Raw genomic sequence first — 26,145 nt, forward strand, 5'->3', positions numbered from 1 at the left:
CAACAGTGAGGGTTGTGTAATTCACAAGAGGGTTGTGAATTGCCCTCTTGCCACAGAGCAAGAGGGTAATTGTTCAAAATCAGGCAGACAGACCTGATTTTGGTGACTTTCAGGGGGAGAAGGGGAAGAGAAAGACTATTGGATATAACCTAATGTGAATAATTCCAGGAGTTGTGCTTTAGACCATGTTTCTGCTTCTGGTATTGAAGCAACAGTATTATTTACTTCCCATTTATACAACTAAAATATTTTACTTGTGTGAAATTCTTTTTAATGAATGTTATGACAACCAAATTAATTTTTTAAGGTTCATATATCTTCTTGTCATAAATTATTAGTGCCATTGCAATGCCATTGTCACAGTCAGAAAAAAAAAATAAGCTACCATTTAAACTCTCAAGAGCCTCTGTCTTTATCTTTCATATATCTTAATTACAGGGGAGGTATTTGATTATCTAGTTGCACATGGAAGAATGAAGGAAAAGGAGGCAAGAGCTAAATTTAGACAGGTATGTATGGTCTACACTAGACTTTTAGATACTACATTTATCAAGATTTTCCCCAGATGATGGTTGCTTTCCCTCCTGGAAGAGGGGTGTGTGTGTTGATAGTGGGAAATGCTGACAGAATTGGCCCAGACAACATGATTGCAACACACACTCAATGTACAATATCGCTACAGGGAAGTAGCTCTTACATAATTCAGTGTATATAAGAAGGAGGACTTTGACATTAGTGTAATGCACATTTCCATTGAAATGAATAATGAATGTTTCCAAGTAAATGTTTTAGGATTGAGGAACTAAGCTTTATCTCCAGTCCTGTTTTGGAGGGCGAGCCAAAGCCCTAGTTCTGTACAATCTCACATGGTCACAATTATTATTCCAATAAAGCTATTCCATTTATCTGCAGTATAAATTACATGCAAATTTCACCCACATTATATAAAGCTCCCCTCAGCTTATCCATTTCTGCTATGTCCAAACACTTAATCAACCATTCATGAGTTGAGGGAGACCTTGCATTCTTCCAATATCTAGCCCAGAGGCTTTTGGCAGCAATTAATACAATCAATAATTTATATGTTTAAATCAATAACATTAAATAATACTAGCAAAGTGGAAAAACCCAAATTCCTGCCCACAACCTGAGATATGATCCTCAAACCATGATTGGGCATTCCTGAATCATTACATTTTAAGTAAGGTTGCAATGGAATAAAGACCTATGAATTGGAAAACTGCTCAAAGAAAACAAGTATTGGCTGTGGAACAGCCTGTCCTTGATTTGAGTTCCTTGTATCTCAAATTGCAAGTCTGATTTCCTTTTCTCTCATTCACTCCCTGCTCCCATTCTGTATTGTGGTGCTCACTGCCCAACCTGCAAACCAGTCTGCAATAAGGTTCTATTAGTGTGCAAAGGAAGTGAGATAACTGGTATAAGGGTCTGTCTAGATGTTAGTTCTCGATTTGTGTGTGTTCTGAGCTCTGATGTTGAAAACAGGCTCCAGATGTAAACCCTGGTGAGATCTTGGTTAAATTAAATCTCTTGTTATGCATATGGTTAAAGGCACTTTTATAATGCCTTCATCTTCTTTAGCAAAGTCTTGGCATTGAATTAGAAATGAGCAGATACTAGGACTGATCCTTGGCTCTTTGCTTTCCGCCACAAACCAACCTTTATCCAAATCGTTTTTAAAGGATTTACTGAAATTCGTTTGTGGTTCATACAATGGGTTACAGGATTGTAATTGTAGATCATGAAATCCATACTTCACTTCATTTATAATGTTTATTTATTTAAAATATTGATATACCGTCCTGCCAAGTGTAATTGCATTTAATGTTTATGTCATTATCAACAGTAACCATAGATAATACTAACCAGGATTCCCCCTTAGCTCAGGATTGAATGGATTATGAAATAGAGCTTCAAATTCTGAGTGAAGCACCAATAGAGTCAGCATAATGGCCTTAGCGTTAGAGATTCATCCACTAGATTGGAGTGGGACAAGAGTCCAGTTCTGTGGCTGAGCAATCAGGACGCCATCTTTATGATGACTTCACTTTCACAGAAAGTGTTGGAAGCTGGAGAAATATTAGGGATATACATAAGGATAAGTGATAAGGTTTTTGCCTTTCCACATCTTATCTGACGATTAATCTTGTTTACCATATAGAGAAACCATAATAATCTGCTTGATGGCTAACACTAGTCTAAGTAAGAAGCTTGCCTTCAGTTGCACTTATTTGAATAATGCACTTATTTGAATAATTCTTACTGATTTTGATGAGACTTTCCCACAATTGAGTGTGTTTAGGTTTCCAGCTTTTAGTAATTATGTTCTCATAATGGGTATTATATTAACTTTATACTTGTTTCCCAATTTTAACGGCTACTACTAAAATGTATGAATAAGGGCACAATCCTATGCATGTTTAGACAGCAAAAAGTCCTACAAATCCCAGCATTCCCTAGCCAGCATGTTGTAGGACTTTTTTCTGCCTAAACATGCATAGGATTGCAGCCTATATATGGTTCTTTTTTCTATGTCACTTTATATAATTGAACCTGTTTTCTATCCAGATAGTATCTGCAGTGCAGTATTGCCACCAAAAGCATATTGTTCACAGAGATCTCAAGGTAAGAAGTGAAAGCCAAGAATTTGTGCATGAACATTATTCATATTTTTTAGTTTCTAGGTTCCTGGATTGATAATAGTTTCTGCTTATCCTTGATTGGAAAAATAAAGGATACATTTATGTGATGACTTATGAGCTACTGGTTGGCTTATTAAGGGTAACATACCTGCCTTATTCATCATTGCCGGCTGGCATATTAATAAAGCTGAGGATATTGTTGGAGAAGCATCTTATGGAAATAGTTTCCCATTGTAAATGGGACTCCGTTGCAATAAGTACAGATTTTTTTTGCCAGCAGCACAAAGAAGATTGCTGAGGCAAAAGCAGGAGCAGTGCTTCTGCTTGTTTCTCACTTTCAGCTTTACGTAGGCTACTTGGGTGATGGGGAAAGAGAGAATTGTCTGCCTGTTTCTTATGCCATCACTCACTGTCTCTGGGAAGAACTGCTCTTCACACAGCAGAAGCAATGATCCTATGGATGAAGTCCATTTCATGAAATTAGGCTGTAGCAGCTGCAACATTCCTGCTGTTGCATACGTCCCTATCCTCACAGCTCCATCTTGGGTCTGCAGTGCCCATTGGTCAGTTTAATGCTCCTCCAGTTCTTGTTATGTTGCCACACCAGTTTGCCTCTCACTGCTCCCTTTCCAGTTCTCCTCAAAAATTGCCTTCACTGTTGCACTTAACCTTCGACCGCCAAAGGGCTGCTCCATGTCTGTTAGCTATCCTCTCCTTTTCTTCACCACTTCCAAATTATCTCTCTCCATGAACAGGAAACCGAATTCCCACGGTAGTGCAAATTGAGCTATCTAAGCAATTCTAAACTTTCATAAAAATCAGAACTCTGCTGTATTATGATAAATAGGGTTCCTTACCAGTAGTCTGGTATATTACAAACTTTTTTGAGTCACTTACAAAAAAGAGTTTAGAAAGCTACTACAGTTAATGAAACTAAGCAAATCAGTAGACTTTATAATACGTGCATACATACGTGTCAGTGGGTATATATTTATATGTTTTACAGCTTCTATAATCTTTGAGATTGCCAGGTAAATATTAAGCTTATTACTTGCTATCACTTCAGCTAGCTACATAAATTGTACTTAAAATGCATAACATTCAAGAAATGATGTATTTCTGGGGAGGAAACCTTACATCTTACTACATATTTTACCCCTCTAGGCTGAAAATCTACTGCTTGATGCAGACATGAACATTAAAATAGCCGATTTTGGTTTTAGTAATGAGTTTACAGTTGGAAATAAACTGGACACCTTTTGCGGCAGCCCCCCATATGCTGCTCCAGAACTCTTCCAAGGAAAGAAGTATGATGGACCTGAAGTAGATGTTTGGAGTTTAGGTGTCATTCTTTACACCCTTGTGAGTGGATCTTTGCCTTTTGATGGACAGAATCTAAAGGTATATGCCTAAATTTTACTTAAAGAGCAGGGAGGGGGGGGGAGTTCTTGAAGTATATTTTTTATGGTAATACTTCTCACAGGTCTGCAAATCTTTGTAATTTTCTATTTGTTTCTTGTGTTGATTTAAGGAACTGAGAGAGAGAGTGCTGAGAGGAAAATACAGGATTCCTTTTTACATGTCAACAGACTGTGAAAACTTGCTAAAACGTTTCCTGGTGCTAAATCCAACTAAAAGAGGCACTCTTGAGGTGATACATTTTCTCTTATTTCATTGCAAGTAATTTACTCAATTTGAGTTTTAAAATTACTTGTGCGTGGAGAATGATTTTGGCTACCTTGCTAACACCTGGATCTCCCCAGTTGTTTTCCCTTGGCAGGAAGGAATAGCATATTTGAGAATTAGCAGAAAAAATGTGGCATTATGTGATGGAATATTTACTCCAGGTACAATAAACTTCCCCTGCAGTGGTCATACAATCACTTCTAACCCCTCCCACCTACACACACACACACACACACACACACACGCCCTATCCAAGCTTCTGTTAGTCTTCCGGAAGCATTTGTACAAACATCTCATTGTATTGTACTAAGTAAGCACATCATGTTATTATGCAATTGGACAGAAATCAGTATAGAGTACTCATTCATAGTACTTTAGACTGCAGTGAATGTTAGGGAGGTGTTGTGCTCCACCTAGAGGGTGTTCTTTGTGTTAATCAATTTAAGCCCAACTAGATGTCTTCATTATACCAATGTATACCAAGACTTAACTTCATAAACTGGAACTTTGGCGCTAAAACATGTTCAGGAACTTCTAGTGCTGTGTTGGTATTTTTTTAAAAACAAAAACAAAGGAACACCCTCTTTTAGAATTATTTCTCGTTCAAGTAGTTGAATAGAAACCATGACTTTTAAAAACAAGTTTCAGGAAGATACAACTATTTCATTTTAAGGCGTGACCTGCTTACTGTTGGGAGTATGTGATCTCTGGTTAATATTGCATGAACAACTTTTTTACTGTTTTATTTTCCTCTACTGTTCTTTTGTTAAACATTTTCCACTTTAATTTCATATGACTTCACCTGACCCCCTCTCAAGCAGTCCAGGTCCCAGTGGAGCACCCTCACCCTCCCTCCATCCTCAAACATTCTGTAGAGCTGTTTGTTTATTTATATTTATTTGTTTATTGCATTTATTTACTGCCCCATAGTCAAAGCTCTCCTCAGGCTGAGAGTGGAAAGGAAAGCTAAGCAGCACCTGTTCTTTTCTTAGTCACACAGATCAAGGAAACATACAGGGCCCAAAAGTTCATTGAATGAATAATCTAACCTTTAGTTTATTTTGCTTTCTAAGAAGGATGAAAGGAAAATATAGTTCATGTAGCCATTCAGTGCTTTATGATTTGCTTCCCTTGCTACAGGGGGCAGGAATCGGTTTAATATAAGACCCTCACACTGGCTTAAGAGCATAAGACAGCCCATGCTGGATCAGGCCTATCCAGTCCAGCATCTGTTCCCACAGTGGCCAACTGCCTTATGAACTCTACAAGTAGGACATGAGTGCACTCACGTTCCCCAGCAACTAGATTTCATATCTAGCCGTCGTGACTAGTAACCATTGATAGCCTTATCCTTCATAACAATTTATTTTTCCATGGGAGAGTCTTAAGTATTGTAAGATTGTTATATTGTATTTTATAGTATGGTTTTATACAGTTGTTTTATACTTTGAATGTTTTAAATTTTTGTGAACCGCCCAGAGAGCTCCGGCTATTGGGCGGTATAGAAATGTAATAAATAAAATAAAATAAAATAAATAATACATTAGTATTACTGAAAGAATGGAGCATGCCAATTCAGAATTTTCCATTCTTCCCAAGTAATCATGATGGTGCAGCCGGAGGAAATAATGTCTGATAGAATACACCCTTGGGTTCCACCACTTCACGGAAGCATTTCCCATTGCTTATTTCTTGGGTGCATAGAGTGTTCCACATAAAGGGATCAGTAGCCTTTTTGTGGCCCCAGGGGGTAGGCGCCTCCCTTCCCTTTAATACGATGAACAAAGAGCAGCAGAAGAGGTGGGGGAAAACCTAAAATCCCATCCCTCCAGGAACTTGCCCTTCATTAAAGGGCTAAGAAAAAATGGTACTGGCACAGGTTTCAAATATGCACAATATATTTTGCTTTTGGTAGAATGAAGGCAGGAGGAAAGGGCAAGCTTACTTTCCCTCAGTTACTCAGCTTAAAATGTTAAGACTTGGCCTTTGCTAAAGACTTTTGTTACTGTTATACTAATACAAAACTTATCTTGACAGCAAATTATGAAGGACAGATGGATCAATGCAGGTCATGAGGAGGATGAACTTAAACCTTTTGTTGAACCAGAGCTAGACATCTCGGACCAGAAGAGAATAGGTAAGCACCGGATGGAGATAGTTGGCATGCATACTTCATAATGGTAGTTGTGTTCATTGTGGTGTGAGGCCTTATTGCTTGCTTAAATGTGCAGGTTTAGATCTTGGCCATCACACTTTTCCATGAGAAGAATTTAAATTTTGTTCTATTATTAATAAATTAGCTTCCTAGAGATATTTATGTATCAACTGTATGTAGTATATCAATAAAGCAGTGTTGTTTGAAACAAGCTTTCCATTTGTTTTAGACATTATGGTTGGAATGGGGTATTCTCAAGAAGAAATACAGGAATCCCTTAGTAAAATGAAATACGATGAAATCACTGCTACGTATTTGCTACTGGGGAGGAAATCATCAGAGGTGAGTAAAATGCGTAAATAAACTATTGTAAGCTAATGTTGGAAATGTATAGGCTTAATTCAGATTTATTTATTTATTTTACTGTGTAATCTGTACAGCACCATGTACATTGATGGTGCTATATAAAATAATAATAATAATAATAATAATAATAATAATAATAATAATAATAATAAATTTTATCCTGGTTGTGCTTTTATATTGTATTTTATATCATGTTGTGAACCGCCCAGATTGCTTCAGCTATTGGGCGGTACAGAAATGTAATAAATAAATATACTTCATGTTGTTTTATACTTTTAATGGTTTCAATTTTTGTGAACCGCCCCGAGAGCTTCAGCTATTGGGCAATAAATAAATAAATAAATTCAGATATCATGCCAAACAGTGGTTTGTGCTAACCTTGTTTAAGAAACCATGCCATGGTTTAGAGCTGCTAGTCTGCTTTCATTGTTTGTCTGCCCAGCACTTAGTTTCATAAGTTCATTCTTGTCTCCATGGTGCAGCAGCATCTTGGGGTGCAGCAACAATTGTAATTATTGTTTTGTCTATTTTGATATAACATAAAACTACATTTAGCACAAATGGTATCCTGGTTTGGCAGCCCTTCATAAACCATGGTTTGTGAGCTGACATAGAGCTGATTCTAATATAACAAATCATGGTTTGCTGTGACAGAACTGAGCCACAAGAAGTCTTTGGTTTGGGTGATTCCCCCTACCCTACCCTCCAGCATGACTACAAGAAAATCAGAAGTTTTTTTTATTAACATCAGAGCCCTAAACTTCGGTCAGTCTTAAGTATTGCTTGATTGAAACAAGCCAACTTCATAACCCATAGTTTGGCTTGTTTCAAGCAAACAGTTAGGATTAACCCCCATTTGTCAGGGTTGTACAAAAGAGAAAGCTTCTGTTACTCAAAAACTGAAATATATGCTTCTGAACTCTTCATGGCCATGACAGAGCAGGGTGCATGAGAGTCCAAGGTTTACTGCAGCTCACTCCCATCATAAGCCATGGTTTATCATGAGGTCTGAATTGGCCCATAGACTTGGTTGTAAAAACAAAGCACAGTCTGGCTTCTTAATATACTTAAGGAACAATCCTCTGCATATTTAGAAAGAAAAACAACACAGTTGGCTGGGGAAGACTGTAAATTGTAAGAATGGTTTCTGTCTAAACATGCAGAGGATTGCGTCCTTACAGTGGCATATTCAGGACTCCTGCAGCTGTGTTGCATCTCATCACGTAGCGGGATGTGTAATGGTTTTACTGCTGTTCTGTTAACTCTCACTCACTTCTGATCTTAGTGAGCTAAGGGCAGCCTTGGACCCAAACTCAAAATGTGGGATCCCCTAGTTTAGGAGTTAACTTCTAATGTGAGGGGAGAAGGAAGTACAAGAGCCACCAAGAATCCAACCAAGAATGCTTGTTGCTAAAGAATGGAAGACAGTTTTGTAGAAAAGAATTGCCAACCCAAAGTTGCATTACTGTCACTATTTGAAGATTTAAAATGTAAAAAAGAAACTAAGGAATTGATATCGAATTTGCTGACTGCGGCACGATTGATTGTAGCTAGGAACTGGAAGATTCAAGGGGATTATTGTATTGAAGAATGGTATAAAGAAGTTTGGGATATAGCTATTAATGATAAATTGACTTGTAATATTAAATTGAGAAGAGGTATAGCTAAAACAAATGATTTTGAAGGAATTTGGAAACAGTTCCTAATATTTGTATTTTCTAAGGGAAGTGGGAACCCGCCAGCAGAAGAAAGTATGAGATTTTGGAATCAGGAATGAGATCCCGAAGTGGGGGGAGCACTTATATGTTAAGTTTGATTATGTTATGTAGGCATGATATTATGTATTCAACATTTATTCAACATTTATGTAGTATGTTTTTTTCTTTAATTGTATGCTGTATGTTTAAGTATTGTAGAAAATAAAAATATTTTTTAAAAAAGAAAGAATTGCCAACCCGTAGAAAGGAATTGCTAAGCTTCAAATGTTGCTTTTCTACTGCTTTTATGGGGGGCTTCCTGTATTCTCCACCCAAGAGTCTGACCAAACCCAAACCTTAGTTTCAGCAGTGCTGCAGTGTCAGATGCTCTCACTATTCACTGGCTTTTACCGAGATGTTAGAATCCTGTGTGGTGTAGTGGCTAGAGTGTTGGACTGGGAATCGGGAGATCCGTTTTCTAGCCCCCACTTGGGCATGGAAGCTCACTGGGTGACTTTGGGCCAATCACAAACTCTCAGCCCAACCCACCTCACAGGGTTGTTGTTGTGAGGATAGAAATAGAGAGGAAGAGGGTTATGTATGCCGCCTTGAGTTCCTTGGAGGAAAAAGGGCAGGGTGTATATGCAATCAATCAATGTCTGGCTTGCATGCCCCACTGATCAAACTTGCAAAGGCAGAGGCAACGTATTTATTTATTTTATATATTTCAGCTATTTCCTTTAGGGTAACTCCTACAAGGTGGCTTACAAAAACTTAAGATGGAAGGTGTTCCTTGCCCCCTTTCCTACTTTCAACTTTAGGTTTTGTTTAGGAAAAAGCTAAATGTTCACAACAGCCCAGACTTTGCATAGGTCAACTACTCTGAAACGTTGGACCATTTCAGAAAAGAGCTTCTGATTATTCTGGGCTTTCTCAGTTTCAGTTCACTTCAACCTCTTACTTGCCTAAGTTTGAAGAAAGTTGGTTGCCTCAGGGTTACAACTAAATAATTATTTAACATGACTTGTAGACTTGTGCACAAGAAGACAATAAGTGACGCATGCTTAATATTAACGTTTTTTCTTATGGCTAGTTGCAGACGACCCCATCTAATTTAAGTGAATAGTGTGCAAGACGGGCAATATTTTTTGTTCTGATTAAGTAGGATGCAGGGCAAAGGACTCTGACAGATTGCAGTTACTCTTTGGAAATTCCTTTTATTGATAGAATTTCACCCAGTTTGAGCAAAATGCAATACAACAACTTTATATTGCTCTCACGCTGAACCAACACCACATAGTGTGCCTCAGTACAAGAAAAATATTCTATCCAAGTACCGAAACTCTTTATTTTTTTTATATACCTTTTTATTTTGTTTTTCTCAGTGAGTCAGCTATTTATGAAGAATGTCAGACTGGCTAGTTCTATAAAGAGCTGCAGGCCCCAGCAACTCTTGTCTGCAGCATGACTCCAAGCTCTCAACAACAGGAATTTCCCATCCATGTTCCTGAGAGTATTTAACTGGAAGTGCTGGAGGTTTATCTTGGGACAGTAGATGTGCAAAGCTGCTGTCCCTGTTTGTGTTTGCTAGCCCACCAAGGCTTCATGGACAGGGAATGGTCAGTTATGAGAAGGTCTGGAAAACAAAATCTGTCTCCTGGCCTGACATTCGTAGGACTGATTTGACTTTTGCCCTGTGCCTGCTTACCCTACCCTGTCCCTGTTGGCATTCTCTTCCCCTCCTTATTGTTTTACTATGATTTTATTAGATTGTAAGCCTATGCGGCAGGGCCTTGCTATTTACTGTTTTACTCTGTACAGCACCATGTACATTGATGGTGCTATATAAATAATAATAATAATAATAATTAGGTGAATAATTCCCTCATCACACTAATCTTCCCGTTCAAATGCATAACGTTTCAGAAATAGTACAAAGTGTGAAATGCTTTCTCTCCCTAAGATGTTGGTTAATTAGCCCTCTGGATACACACAGTGTTAGACTTTGAGCCCCTTTATAAGCTTGCTACGTGCAGGACCACTGTGCTGATATGCTAACCTTTATCCTCACTGCTTCTGTTTAGTTGGATGCCAGCGACTCAAGCTCCAGCAGCAACCTTTCGCTTGCTAAAGTCAGGCCAAGTAGTGACCTCAACAACAGCACTGGACAATCCCCACATCACAAAGTGCAGAGGAGTATATCTTCCAGCCAGAAGCAACGACGGTACAGTGACCATGGTGAGCGGCCTTTTCATTGCCTTGGGACTCCTGTTGCAGGAAAACAGTTCATAATTTGTGGCTCTTCTTGGGGTCTCAGCTTCCAAAGGAAAAGATTATGGATGAAGAATTTAGCATATGCTAATCAATAGGAGATTTGAATTGGACATTAGAGACCAACTCTATGTCATTATTGTTGTAATAATATTTTTTGCGGGGGATAATCAGTTCTGAAGTGAGACAAGGATAGCCACTGTGATATCTGATGTGGTTCTGCTTTACCGTGGGAGAAATGTTCGGTCTAGTACATGTTAGTATAATGTATTGGTATCCCTCTTCTCTCTTCTCCAAATACCTATGGTACAATTTCAAACTGGGGCAGTTGTTACAGAAGATGATTCCTCATTAACAAAAAGGTTACAGTTTCAGCCCTCTGCCAATTACTCTGGTTATGCACAGCTGTACTTCAAGGGAGTTTCCTGTGCCAATTATAAGTTATAATGAAGTTGTCTGCCTTCATAGAACAATTGGAACAAACTAGAAAAATATTAATTCCTAAGTGCCAACACTGGATCTTTAGGGAGCTACATGTGTGGCATTTGTTTGACCTCAGCAAACAAATGCTTATTCCTTTTTGCATGGATGAAGAGCTCTGAAAAGTCCTTAGAATCTCTTTACAATTCTCACCACCTTATGATGATCCTAGTAAATGGGAATCTCCATTCTGTTTCATAGGTTTGGTTTTGATATATTTTTATGGTAATACTGACCAAGAAACTACTTTGGCTGAAGATATTTTTTCTCAGCAAGAAGAGCTGACTCACTTTGTCTTTCTATGCTAACCAGTTTTATCCAAATCATATTAAGTAGCTATGTTTTACATAGAAGCCTCCCTCTGCATAATAGGGGGGGTCCATCATTAAAACTAAATATTTGTCAACAGGAACAGGCCCTGACAGGTAAATGTAGAAATTTGCATTGAAATAGAAATTACCAAAATATTTTAAGTGTACTTAAAATTGGGGATGTGGGTTGTAAAAAACGAAGTCACTCAAGTAATCCCAAGTGTGCTGTATCAAAATATCCTCCTTAGACTTGTGTATGTATCAAAATTGAACATTCATATCACACAGCAAGAAGTTTAGTTTGCTAATGGATTGCTTTATGTTATCAGTTCAATTTCGTATGTTTGTTTTGCCGGTATGTTCCCTGGCATTCATGATTGTCCTAGGGAAGATTTAATAAGTATTGTGACATTTCTTTGAAGAAGCACAAAAGTCCCTTCTCCCTGAGATCTACTCTGTGTGTATAGCTTTTGTTTTCTTTTTGACACTATTGGGTCAGCGTGTGCTTAAAGGAACTGGGGAACTGTGTGTTCACCAGTATTTCTTCGCATTTCCTTTCGTTTGAGTCGCTGTCCTCTCTTCCACAAAGTCTGCTAGTTATGCGGAGCAGCAACACACAGCCTATTTGCTTTGTATGACCTAGTAAAAGCAACCATCTTCTCATCTGAATGCACTGTGAGGCTTAATCCCAGCTGAAAAAGGTCAACTTTTTCTAATGCAGTCCCTTAAAATCATTGTGACTGGTTTTGAAGTGGGTGATCAAAAGTTTAAAAGCTTTAGCTTTTTATTTCAATGCAAAGATAAAGGCTGGTAAAGGAAGCTCATTTTAAAAGCATGACTCACCATCTGCATAGTACCTACATATTAAAGGATAGTAGAAATAGCTGCTCCATGATAATCATGTATAGAGATCATTTTGCCCATTGCAATAGCCGGGCAGTTCTGGGTGTCTGGTTTGTTACACTTGAGGGTTTTTTTTCCCACCGAACTCCCCAACATTTTAGTTCCCAACATAGAATCCTTCACTTGACAAAGTGTAACAAAACAGTGAACTAATTGTATGCGTGGGCCTGGAGGCATGTTTCTGGAGGCATGTTTTTTCTGGTCAAATCCCATTGTGCCTTAAGGCTTCCAAGTTTGGGGATCGATTTTTAAGGGTTATGACACAAATTGTGCTCTTGCAGAGAAGTGTCTGTATAATATTCACACCGTGCCCTTCTTAGGCATGCACACCTTAAAAAAAATAGCATGAAGAGATCCTTCAAGAAAATTAATGACTACCATGTCATATATTCTTCATACTGTCGTCTTCATATAAAAACAGGCCAGCTAAATGTCTTCAGTAATAATTGCTGGACTTCTTTTTAAACATGATAATCTGTTTATGAGTAAATCTAGGTCATCTGCTGTTACAACTTTATTTCTTTGTCTATTAAGCTTTTATGTTTTTAGAGATGCCTTGACATTGTAATGTGTAATCCATTCTGTTTTGCAGCTGGTCCATCTATTCCTCCAGTAGTGACATATCCAAAAAGAAGTCAGACAAGCACTACAGACAGTGACCTCAAAGAAGAAGGGATTCAATCACGGAAATCTAGCAGCAGTGCTGCTGGAGGGAGAGGAATTGCTCCTGCTAGTCCTATGCTTGGGAATGCCAGCAATCCAAATAAGGCTGATATTCCCGAGCGGAAGAGAAGTTCTGCTGCACCCAATGTAAGCTGTGGCTTTTTCCCCTTCAAATTGTAAGGCATTTGCAGGCACATTTTCCTCTTCCACCAGGCTTATTTATCAGGAGCAGTTTATGACAAAGCACATTAAATAAAAACATTTTCAGTCAGAAGCAAATGCGGGTAGCTCATATATTCTGTGCAGTAACTATCCAAAAAACGTAATTCTACAGCCTATACATTCTGAAACTTTGACAGTGAACAATTCAAAGGTTTACTTAGACAAGACTGTGAGATCCTGTTGGCTTTTTTGTTTCCTTCTGCCTGTATTTTTACTTGTTGTCTTATGTTGTTGTCTCTCAGCTTGGGCTCCTTTTTATTACATTTGGGGGTGGGAGAGATAAATGTTTTTGGTTTGGCACTTTATAGTACCAGAAATTGTATACAGTAGGATGCCCTCCAAATGCTTTGGACTATAACGTTTATCGTCCCTAACCATTGGCCCTATTGGCTGAAGCAGATGGGAGTTGTAGTCCAAAACCTATGGAGGGTGCCAAGTTGGGGAAGTCTGCTTTATAGCAATATTTTTTTACCACCAGCTCTGTCCAGAACTTGGACATGTACATCTAATCATTTATTTTCACAAGCCTGAGTCTGCCGAATCATACAGTTTTCCATTCATGGTGAATTTTAAAACACAAGACTCTACAAGTATTGAATTTGTAGTGAAATACATTTCGAAATGCCAAATCTAGAGTGTTGGGCTTTTTGTATTTTTTTTATTTATTTATTTATTTATTTATTTATTTATTTGTTTATTACATTTCTATACCACCCAATAGCCGGAGCTCTCTGGGCCGTTCACAAAAAGTCTTCTGAGGCAAGGATAGCTAATTACAATCCCTTAGAACAGGAGTTGGGAGCCTGTGGCCCTTGGCCTAATTTCGGAAGCCTTCTGCATGTAATCAGTTCAGAATTCTGGCAGGCGCAGTCTGTTCCCTGCATGAGAAAGAAAAGGGTGAGAGGGAGAAAACCGGGGTGGGGGCCAGAAAGACACTTTTGGCTTTGACCCTGCCCACCGCTGACTTGAACCCCCTGACAGATAACTCACAAAGGAATGTGGCCTTTGACGGAAAAAAGGTGACCCACCCTTGCCCTAGAACCTTTCATTACCAGCATTTCCAGTATGAGTATGTTTTATTCTATTTCCTTCCTCTGATCATCTACATTTCCCAGTCCTTTTCGGGCCCTTCTAATTTTTCAGACTGTCTTGATCCACAATCAAATGAAAAGTTACCTGTTTCCTTTAGGAACTCTAAATAGATGAAAGAATCCCTGGGTTTTCAGTTTAGCTCTGAGCTTACTGTTAAGCATTTTGCCTTTCTCCTGTAATTTGTGTATTAAGTGATCAGTCAGTGGGAATCGTCTGTCAAGATTTTATGTGAGAGATGCATCTCCCTATCTTTGTTCAGCTTTGGGCTTTCTTAGGCTTTCCATTTCAATCAGTAGCACTGCTCAAGTAATTCACGATGCCTAGTATGAGCAAAGGAAGCTGCCTTATACCAAGTCAGACCATTGGTCCATCTACTTTGAATGGCAGTGGCTCTCTAGGATCTCAGGCAGTGGTCATTCCTAGCCCTCTTTGAGGTCCTTATTTAACTGGAGATGCTAGAGGAGAATGTTCTTGGAGGCTATGGAATATCTGGACCCATTGCAGTCTGTAATCAGGTCCTGTTTTGGTTAGGAATTGGGCTTTGTCGCTTTAATGGATGACCTTTATCAGGAAAGGGACATAGGGAGTGAGACACTGTTGCCTGGGTGGGTTGGATGAGAGCCAGCCAACTGAAATTGAATCCTCATAAGATGGGGGCTCTGAGTAATTTACCTGTCCTGGATGGGATTGTACTTCCTTGACAGGGAGATAGTCTGGGTGATGCTCTTGGGTTCATCTCTCCCATGAGGCTTATGTGGCCTCAGTGGCAAAGAGCAGCGAATACCAGCTTCAGCTGGGAAGACTGCTGTGACCATTTTTGGAAAGGGAACCTGGCCAAAGTGATCCATGCAATGGTAACCTCAAGATTGGATTACTGTAATGCACGTTATGTAGGTCTGCCCTTGAGATTGGTTCAGAAGTTGCAGTTAGTGCAGAATGCAGCGGCTCAGTGGAAATCACGCACATATGACTCCTGTGCTGAAAGCTCTGCACCGGCTGCCAGTTAACCACTGTACTATTTTCAAGGTGTTACTGGTGGTTCATAAGGCCCTAAACAGCTCAGGACTAGTTTGTCTGAGAGACCGCCTTCCCCCATATAGGCCGCCCCCATCTCTACCTTCTAAAAGAGAGGCCTTGCCTTACTATTCCATGGCCTGCTGATGTTCGTTTGGCCATGTGCAGAGGAGGGCTTTCTCTGTTGTGGCACCCACCAGGTGGAATGATCTCCCCATTGAGATTAGGTGGGTTCCTAGTGTGGAGTGTTTCCGCTGACTTTTTGCATGTAAAGCATGTACTCTCTCACTGAGCAGTAGCCCTCCCTTAAGGGAGGTCTAAAAATAACCTTAATAGAGCCCAGGTCCCCATCACTAGACCAAACTACAGAGACCCAAGCTTAAGTACCATGGTGAATGGAAGCATCTGGCTGACCAGTACGTGCAAATGGATACTGCAATAGATGGACCCTTGTCTAATCTAGTAGGGTCCCTCTTATATTCTAGCAATTTTCTGTGATGCAGAAATTAATGGCCACTGGTTGGCCTCTGTACTGGACTATATGGACCCTTGTCCAAATCCAGCACGGCTCTTCTTATGTTCTTAATGCAACCTGTATTTACAGTTTGCCTATTGATATGTTGTTTGGTTCCTAAGAGATGTTGGGAGCAGGCGTCTGGTTTGCACACACCCCTCCCCACCATCCTCACCATGGAGGGAAGCAAACAAAGGAATGACAGATATCATATTCAAATGTGTGATGTCCCACGAGGTTGTTCCCTTCTTTATGCAGTGCATCCTGATGCATCTCTTGGAAAAGTCCAGGAGGGGAAAAGCATGCCCAACATGTTTCAGGCCCTTCGCAGGCTCAGGCAATCAACACTGTAAAAACAAAATTTGGTTTTTCCTTTGTATCTTGACAGCATTGCTTCATAGCAGGCTGCTGTTGTGAATTCTTCAAGATACCTAGAAGCTTGATTCATTTAGTTAGAATAAGGTGTTTGAATAAGTCTTTGCCTGTGCTTTATCTTTTTTATTTTATTTTTTCAAAGAAATCAATCACTTTCTGCCACCAATCCGCACCATACTAATTTAATAGAGTTTCTTTTGCCTCCTTTTTTGGTGCACAGTTAATGGTATGTGTGCAACCTTGTTAAATATCTCCTTTCGGCGCCTCCTGAAAACATCTTTATTCCAAGAAGCCTTTCTTTAACATGCAGCCTTGGATTTCTGTTTTTGCTTCTTTTAAATTTTGTTTTAACTGTTTTATTCTGTTGTTATTTTCATTTTACCTTGTACACCGCTCCGAAATTTTTCAATGGGGAGCGGTATATAAATATTCTAAATAAATAAATAAATATTCCCTTTTCTGTTGTAGCAGCAAATCCTCAAAAAAGTTAGTTGAAAATGGTGCTCCCATTTCATAGTTGCCGTTCTTAATCAGCTTGGTCTTATCAAGGTGTTTAGTTAGCACAGTGATAGGCAAAATGGTGCCTGCAGGCACCAATGCAGCCCTGGATTCCATTTTTGCTGCCCTTTACCTCCCATTCTTTTAATTAATACATTTTCTTACCAGCGAGTGAGATTGCTGTGAAATAGGTTTCTGTTGGTTGGTTCCGAAAACTATGAGTCCAAAGGAGCTGTTTAGTGTGTTGGTGCTCAGACCCCACCTTTGTGTTGTACTCAGCCTTTGGGGCAGGTGACTTGTCTTTTGTCACCCCTCCCATAGCAGCCATTTTGTGGTGGAGCCCAGGACAGTTTCTTAAATTGCCAAATCCATTCAAAACGATAGCCCAAAATGATAGTGTACCCCTGGCTTAGCATGGAACGTAACCAGATTTCAATGAAAATAGGCCTAGTAAGTCTTCCTCACAAGTGAACGCTTGACTCTGTGACCTCTGTTTCTTCTTGTGTTGTTCATTGAAATCTAGAATGGGTGGTGGGAATGCGAATGGAACTGTTTGTTGCTTTTCTGGTTCTCATTGGGGTTTATCCCATTCTTGGCTTGCTGTACTATTCAGGAACGAGAAAGATCAAAACTCTCCCGCTTTCCTTGTTTCTTCTGAAGCATCAGTGGTGCTTGCTTATCCTGATCATATGCTTTGACTCTTTTCTAACACTTTTTTAAAACCATTCTGTTATCCACTAGCTCTTCTGTCATTCCTGGAAAATTGATCACCGGCTTGGGCATATCTCCACACTCTTTCTCTGTAAAGACAGAGGCAAAGTAATTATTTAACTTTCTTTGTGCTCCTGCCCCCCCAACAAAACGTTATTTTTGAGTGGGCTTGTGGTTATCTTTTCCTCTGTGTATGTATGTGTGTACATATTTAAAAATGTATTGTCAAACTCTTCTGCAATATACCCTTCTACTTTTACTTTCTTTTGTTTAAACTGTGTTTTCTGTACAGCCTTAATTATTTTGTGTTCAAAAAGGTGGTGGTGGTTTTTACTTCCTAGTGTACATAGTAATATTTCTTACCATTTTTCCTTAATCTCTACTTGCCCTCCAATTGTGTTCTTACTTGGCACTTCTTTTAGTTTTAGGGGGGAAAGTGATACTCATTTATTTATTTATTTATTTATTACATTTCTATACCGCCCAATAGCTGGAGCTCTCTGGGGGGTTCACAAAAATTAAAAACATTCAAAGTATAAAACAACAGTATAAAACCATAATATAAAATACAATATAAAAGCTCAACCAGATAAAAACAGCAGCAATGCAAAATTACAAATTTAAAACACCAAGTTAAAATTTATTTATACACTGTTAAAATGCTGGGAGAATAAAAAGGTCTTCACCTGGCGTCTAAAAGCATGTAATGTAGGTGCCAAGCGAACCTCCTTAGGGAGCTCATTCCACAGCCGGGGTGCCACAGCAGAGAAGGCCCTCATTCCATTTTTCTAGAAGAGACATAAAATGTTTTAAAATAGATTGCAAGAAACAGTTTAAATTTCAGATTTGGGTTTCAACACGGCTAAGAGCTAATAAAAAGGATAGGGTGTTCCGATTTTTTAATGACGGAGAAAGAATAAGCAGGATCATGAAAACTAGAATATCATATGTACCTGTAAGACTTGACTGTTAAACTAAGTTGCCCGTTAAGCATCAGCAAATAGACTTTTCCTTTCTAGTAGGACATTAGGCATCCCTTTTTCTTGGAAATTAATAAATGTGTGACGTTTCTTGGCAGAACAACACTGCACCTGGAGCCATGACGCGGCGAAATACATACGTTTGTAGTGAAAGAACAGCTGCAGACAGACACTCAGTCATTCAAAATGGCAAGGAGAGCAGGTAAGAGTTTTTTTTCCTAAGGAAAACTTGCCATACTTAAATAGTTGTATGCATCAGGATTCCATTATAATACCACTGGCTGCCTATTTGCTACTGGGTTTAAGGTTCTTGTACTTGTGTACAAAGCCCTAAACAACTTGGGACCAGGATACCTGAAAGAGCACCTTTTCCCCTACCAACCTGCCCAGTCACTGAGGTCATCTGAGGGCATGCTCCTGGTGGTTCCACATAAACCCATCCTCTGATTGGAATCCACCAGGGATAGAGCCTTCAGCGTGGTAGGCCCCCTACTATGGAATTCCCTGCCTCTGGAGGTCAGGCGCCAACTTTATATTCCTTTCGGCGCCTCCTGAAAACATCATTGTTCCAGGAAGCCTTTTCTTAATGACCAGCCACGGTTCACTTTGCTTCTTTTAAAATCTATTTTAAAGTGTTTCATTCTGTTTTTATTTTATTTTATCTTGTACACCGCTCCGAAATTTTGAATGGAGAGCGGTATACAAATATTGTAAATAAATAAATAAAATCAAAAGCATATTATTTTCCTCTGAAGATAGCAAGCATGAAAATTTATAGCATGTGCCAAGTAAGCTGCAGTACTTGATATTGGAATTATTTACCTTGATAAACCCTAATTCGTCATCTCTGAAAATAAATGAGAGAAAGCACAATCCGGCCAATATTAAGTACTTCAACTCCTGCTGACTTCAGTGGGAAATATACAGCACAACCCTATGCATGTCTACACAAATTAAATCCCATTGGTACCTACTCCCAGGTTATGTGTGTATAAGATTGCAACCTTAAGTATATGCTTAATTCTTCTCCCATTGAAATATAAAGGGAATTAAAGTGCTTAATTTTGACTGAGTTGTGCCCATAATTCATTGTGTAATCCACACAATCTGTATTTAATGTTGGTATTTTTGCTCTTGTGGAAAGCAGGGTAAGAGGCTTGGACCTTTTTATAAATTTCAGGTGTGTGTGTGCGTGTGGGTGTGTGTGGTATTGAGCCCCATCTTGAAACAGAAGGAAAGGAGGGGCAGCCAAAAGCTTTAAAAGGGGGGGGCACAATACTCAGAAAATATTTCTATTGTATTGTGGTGTGCAAAATCCCTCCAAGACAAGGAAGCAGACCTCAGAAGGAGGCTGAAGGAAATGTTGTGTACTATTTTTAAAAGCATTCCAGTTGTTACACATTATGCATTTCAAATGTGTCCATTCTTCACCAGAGGCTGTAATCCCTTCTTTGTCTCTTGAGCAAACTGTTCTTTTGTCTGCTAAGAGAGCAACGTGTAATATACACAACATGTTGTATCTACAACATGTGCTAAGTGAATTGCTACAATAAGACAGGGAAATAATATTGTATTAGATTTTTTTTTGTCTTTGAAGAAGGAATATATTGGGCATATTACGCACCACAGTAAATTTGTTCATTTTTTTTCAGACATGCCCTGAATATTCAAAAAATACAAATCATTGTTATTTTGTATCGAAACATGTCTGTCTGTGTGTTCAAGTTCTAGTAGTTGTTGCATTCCTAAATAATTCCAGGTTTTCCATAAAAGGGTGCCAGTTTTGCTTTTATACATTTGTTCCTGGTTTGCTGCCTTATGATCGGACATGCAGGCTAAGTATTTATTTGTTTATGATATTTTTAGACCACCCTTCATCCTCACAGATACCAGGGTGGTGTACAAAGAGCATAATCAAAACTAGTCAAGTGAAAATTAAAACACAATAAATTGTGTACACTATTTGTCATTGCTAGACTATCTCCTAATTCCAGCCAGTCTCTTAGCTTGGGATCTTCTGTTCATTTTCTCCAACCTATTTTTTTTAGCTGAGGTGGGGGCTTACTAAACTGCAGAGAGGCTGCGTGCTGTGAGGCTGCGTGCTGTGAAAAATAACTGTGGGAAAGAAAGGAATTAAATCCTCCTCCTGGAAGACTAAATTACAGATTGTCTCCCACCAAGACCTGTAATCCATTAGGCAGCCTCTCCCAGTCTAGTTTGTTGGTTTGTTTGTTACATTTATATCCCGTCTTTCCTCCAAGGAGCCCAAGGCAGTGTAGATGATCCTCCTCCATTTTATGCTCGCAACAACCTCTGATGTAGTTTAGGCTGAGAGAGTGTGACTACTTCAAAGTCACCCAGTGAACTTTATGGCCAAGTGGGGACTAGAACCCAGATTTCCCGAGCCCCAGTCAAATACTCTAAGCACTACATCACACCTAGTGCCCTCCATGTTGGCTAGGAATAATAGGAGTTGCAGTCCAAGACATCTGGAGAGCACCAGGTTGGAGAATGCTGGATTAGATAATATGCATTTCAGACAAAGGGCAAGGAGGGGTGGCAGAATGGCAGCAAGACGAGCAACTTACTTTGACAGCACAGGTAAAAATGGTGACTTGGCTCCCAAGGAAGGTCTTAACTTTAACACACATTCCCTTGGAGAATTTCATGTGTGTATGTTGAAAGGCAAAAGTGCATTGACTGGCAGTTGTGAATATTTATACAAAATCCAACACACAGAGTATGTGAGGTAAGCTGCTTAAGAGGGACCTAGGATTTGGGTTCTTATTTTATTGAGAATCTTCCAGTTATTAACCCTTTTTCATAAAAGATGTTTGATCCTAGAACATGTCTAGTTTGTGCATTTTCAGACTGAGAAGTCAAGGTGGATGAAATACATCTGCTTGTACTTGAACTGGCTGTAGTAGATTTTGTAGAAGTTGTAAGATAGTTGAAAGTGAGCAAGAGAGATTCTTCACATCAGGAAAGAATGATGTATTTTTTTGTCTCTTGAGGGCTGGGCAGAGTAGTTAATAACGTAATTGTCACTATCTGTCTTTGTATTTCATTTTCCGCCAATTGTTGTAGTTCTGGAGCAAATTAGGTCCTTATTCCAAATTGGACACATTTATTGCTGATTGTACATGCAGGAGAGAGAAGGCTTTATTGTGCTGAATAAGGATAGTAAATTTGCTCAGTATTTAGAACCTTCTCCTTCACTGGTACTATCAGAAGAGTCTGTTGCTTTTTAGATGAGCATTTATCTTTGGGCCTGACAAAAACATTTTGGTTTGGGTTGACCTTGGCTACCTTGAATACTGTCATTTACCATGATGTACATGTAGAGAGGCATATTGTTAAACCTTCTGTCCAGCTAGTTAATCATTATTCAAGGCAAGAGCTGGTGTGGTGCAGTCACTTAGGACATAAGCTATGAACTGGAAGTCCCTGGTTGAGTGTGGGGAGCCTTAGGCAAGCTGTCTTTTTAAGAGAGACCTGTTTTTCCATGGGGAGGACTCCTAAATAGTATTAGCAATCCTGCAGTAGTGCTCTCGTCTGTCTTGCACAACCAGGAGAAGATAACGCACAGGCTGCATTCACATGTAATGTAAAACCATCTTTACCCAACCTGATCCCCTCCATATGTTTTCGACTATAGCTCCCATCATCTCTCAACTTTGACTATGCTGACTAGGGCTTATGGAAGTTGTATGTTGCCCACGCCTGGTCTAGTGATATGTGCATGAGCCTTGAGCCAACTTCAAATTATGGATAATGATCCTGGCTAGTTTCAATAAACCATTGTTAACACTAACCACAATGTGACAGTGTGGCACATATGGGTAGCCCAGAAGCCACCTGCAGCCCGCAAAGCCCTTCCTTGCAACCTGCTTATGTGCCCAAGCAACTGCCATCAGCAAATTTCCCCCTGCTGCTCAGCTGAGTGGCAAGCTTTGTGGAGCATGAACTATGATAGGGAGGAAGGCACATAGGGATGACTCTCCCCATCATAATCATGCTATACCTAGGCTACAAGTACAATCGATATGTGGTGGGTGGCCAACAGAGCATCATCCCAGTATACCTTCCTCCCCACTTAAATCATGCAACCTTCTTCCTCCATCAGCTGGTTTGTCCTAAGTACAGTTTTTCCTAGTGCCGATCAGCTGAGGTGGGGAGGCACAATGAGATCTCAGCATCTGCAGGTCTAAGATGAGGAGAGGAGAGGGGAGGTGTTTGGCCCAGACACAGTGCCGCATGTCAGTCCTCAGGGGCAAAAAGGTTGCTCACCCCTGTTCTATGGCCTCATCTACAAGGCCATTTTTACAGCGATCAGTAATAACCAGAGAACAAAAGGGGTGCAGCACATCTTTGCATGCACAAGGTCTCAGGCTCAATTTCTGGCAACTTAAGTTTACGATTCCTGTGTAGCAGGGCTAGGAGGGACCTTTGCTTGAGACCTTGGAGAGCCTCTGCCAGTCAGAATAGACAGAAGAAGGCTAGATGGACCATTGGCTTGGCTCGGTTTAAGGCAAATATGTTTGTGACTAGCAAGGAAAACGTATCTTTGGCTGTGTCCCTTAAGCCCCTTTTGGGGATTGATTGTGAATGAGTATTCATTTCATTTCTGATACCACCCAATAGTCAAAGGTCTATTTGGCCAAAATGGAAGACGTTTATGGGAGAAAGGTGTTGGTGTTTTACTACACAGTAGTTTGCATGTTTGTCATTGGTCCATCATACTATTCTTTCTGCCTTTGCCTGAACCCAACCCTTTCGCAGCCTGACCGAAATGTTCGCTTATCCAGCTAGCCCTGATACAGTTTATACCACATCCTCCATCAGTGTTCGGCTGCGACATCAGAAGTCGATGTCCATGTCGGCCGCTGTTCACGCGAAGATGATGTTACCTCCAGTAAACAATGGCACAGATAACGTCAGGTCTATGTAAGGAATGCTGACATTATTGTGAAACTAACTGGTACCTACTGCTGCTTAACTCTGTGCTATGGAACCTTTAGTCATAGATAATGCTAGAAAACTATATTACCTATGAGATGTGTTTTTCCCCAGTTCTTGTTACTTATGTCTGTCTTGTGGTCAAGGTTGTTTGTGATGTGATCCCTTCTTAATGAACGTCCTCCTTTAGCACTGTGAGAAATCTTTCTTCTACCTTGCCATATATTGTAATCTATATTGTAATATTGTATAGCTTCAGAAAATATTAGAATATTTTAAAATAGTCTCTTTATGGAAATTTTTCTCCTGAAAATATATTCTCAATTATCAACATGGGTGGAAAGTGACAGAAAGGAAGATTCTTACATTCATATTTCTAGAAGGAAGCTGAATTTGATCCTCCTTTCCTTTCTTGCAATAGTTTTTTCATTAAAAAAAAATCCATATGAAGTCTACTTAGGCTGAGCTTTTCCCCCTCCATACAGATTTTTAGATTACCTTTTTGCTTCTACTGCATTTACGTTGAAAAAAAGCTGTGAATAATTGATGTGCTGAAATAATACTCCCTCTAAATTGTGATCTATAAACTTTTTTTGTGCTGGATTGTAGAGGTAACGTCATGCTCTTTGTAAGTATGTATTGTGTTAGTCTTGCAAAGAATTGAGTTTCTGCAGATAAAATATTTAATTCACCTGTGATCTTATTCTAGCACTATTCCTGATCAAAGGACACCCGTCGCTTCAACTCACAGCATTAGCAGTGCAACAACACCTGATCGCATCCGTTTCCCAAGGGGAACTGCCAGTCGTAGCACTTTCCATGGCCAGCTCAGAGAACGGCGCACCGCCACTTACAACGGACCCCCTGCATCGCCCAGTCTGTCCCACGAAGCAACACCACTTTCACAGACGCGAAGCAGGGGCTCCACTAATTTGTTCAGTAAATTGACTTCAAAGCTGACAAGAAGGTATGTATTTTTTTAAAAAAAAATAGAGCAGAATTTTGCTTAGCACAGGCATTCTCATTCTCCAAGAACGTAATCTAGCCACGTTTTCAGTTTTATGTGTCCGTTTCTCTTTTCTGTAATCTGAAACTCTTAACGTTGTTTTTTTTAAAATTAGGTATTTACTCTGTAAGTGTTGGAAACATTTATGAGGTTCAGCAGAAGTAAGCTTATAATATTTGCCTTCCTTTTCTCTCAAACCTATCGGAATGCTCCCCTCAAGTATGTAGTGTCGTGAGTTCTGATCCTGCAAAGAGGATTGTAGTTTGCATGGTTAATCCGTAAGACCCATCTTTAAAGGGCCAGAAATATACTGGTTAATGTAACATGCTGATGACGGGAGTTTTAACTTGGGAAATTTTAACTTGACAGCATCAAGCCAGTTGAACATTTCAGGAATCTTGACACTTTGAAGGCTAATCCAGTCAGTAGCTTCCCGTTCTCCTGCTTCAGCTCTTTAGAGTATACCCAGAAGAATGAGAAGTGTTCTATGGTGAGCACGAAGAGTCAGCCAGTTTTAGAGTTTTTGTCAGAATGTGGCATTTCAAATTAATAGAGATGCAGATGACCAGCATTGAGGCAGGTATATAAAAGAGAGTAATGTTTTCAAAATGAGAAACGGAGTCATGTAGATTCATGATTAGAATTACAATTGTATTCTTTGTTTCAGGATATGTCAAAAGCAGAAATCTGTTTAGAATAGTGTTCATTACAGGGAAGTGCACATTCAGGAGGCCCATGGTAAAAAAGATTCATGTGTGCAACTAATTAACTGAAGGCGGACAGGCCATAGTTCAGTTGTAGAGGACATGCTTTGCATGCAAAGTGCCCCAGGTGCAGTCCTGGGCATCTCTTGAGAAAGAAACTCAAGCCATAGGACTGGAAAAGACATCAGCCTGAGAGCACAGAGAGCTGACGCCACTCAAAGATGACAGTATTGATTCACTGAACTTCTGTTGTGATGGTGTTCGCTGAAAAAAGTCTCTGAAAAGCCAGTAAACATTGAGCTCTCTTTCTCGAAGCTGGTGCTGCTGGACCACCGAGGCATGCCCAAGGACATAAGAAGAGTCATGCTGGATCCGACCAAGGGTCCATCTAGTCCAGCACTCTGTTCACACAGTAGCCATCAGCCAGGGACCAGCAAGGCAGGACATGGTTTTGCTCAGTCCTTAGTAGATCACCTTCGTATTTAATATGTTATTTGTTTACTTGTATTGCCTTTCCACAAATGTCACCAAGGTGGTATACAACAATCAAACAAAACAGCAATAATAGCATAAAAACATAAAATCAGCCACAAAGCCCCATTAATACCACTGTATAGCCCTACAATAGTAATCCTTGTTCACATGGCACAGATTTCATAGGCCGTGCAAGTCTGGCATCTGTGTCTGAATCTGGTGAATGGGCCAGGGTGGGTGGGGTGTAGAGAAAGAAGCCTGTGTGTGGTGCCTTGCCTGTACGGATGAGATTTCATTTTACCTTTAGTCTCCTGAGTGCTAATTACATGCTGTATTTTATTGGCACACTCTTCACACTGAGTAAGTTGTTCTTTTTCGTCAACTATCTCTTCGAGTAGTTGACC

General features: G+C 39.7%; 1 protein-coding gene across 7 annotated transcripts in view; it reads left to right on the top strand.

Annotated features, from left to right (window-relative positions):
- MARK3 (microtubule affinity regulating kinase 3) overlaps positions 1-26,145 on the top strand; it is a 73,620-nt gene that overhangs the window by 37,947 nt on the left and 9,528 nt on the right. For all 7 annotated transcript variants that reach the window (XM_063118089.1, XM_063118093.1, XM_063118091.1 and 4 more), the window contains 10 exons: positions 439-509; positions 2,587-2,643; positions 3,825-4,061; positions 4,192-4,311; positions 6,384-6,483; positions 6,731-6,843; positions 10,649-10,802; positions 13,122-13,339; positions 18,697-18,800; positions 24,267-24,524. In XM_063118089.1, the coding sequence (XP_062974159.1) occupies positions 439-509; positions 2,587-2,643; positions 3,825-4,061; positions 4,192-4,311; positions 6,384-6,483; positions 6,731-6,843; positions 10,649-10,802; positions 13,122-13,339; positions 18,697-18,800; positions 24,267-24,524 (1,432 nt within the window). The remainder of the gene's footprint in view (positions 1-438; positions 510-2,586; positions 2,644-3,824; positions 4,062-4,191; positions 4,312-6,383; positions 6,484-6,730; positions 6,844-10,648; positions 10,803-13,121; positions 13,340-18,696; positions 18,801-24,266; positions 24,525-26,145) is intronic.

Source organism: Elgaria multicarinata, chromosome 2 (genome assembly GCF_023053635.1).
Source record: "Elgaria multicarinata webbii isolate HBS135686 ecotype San Diego chromosome 2, rElgMul1.1.pri, whole genome shotgun sequence".
In the NCBI taxonomy this organism is placed as follows: domain Eukaryota; kingdom Metazoa; phylum Chordata; class Lepidosauria; order Squamata; family Anguidae; genus Elgaria; species Elgaria multicarinata.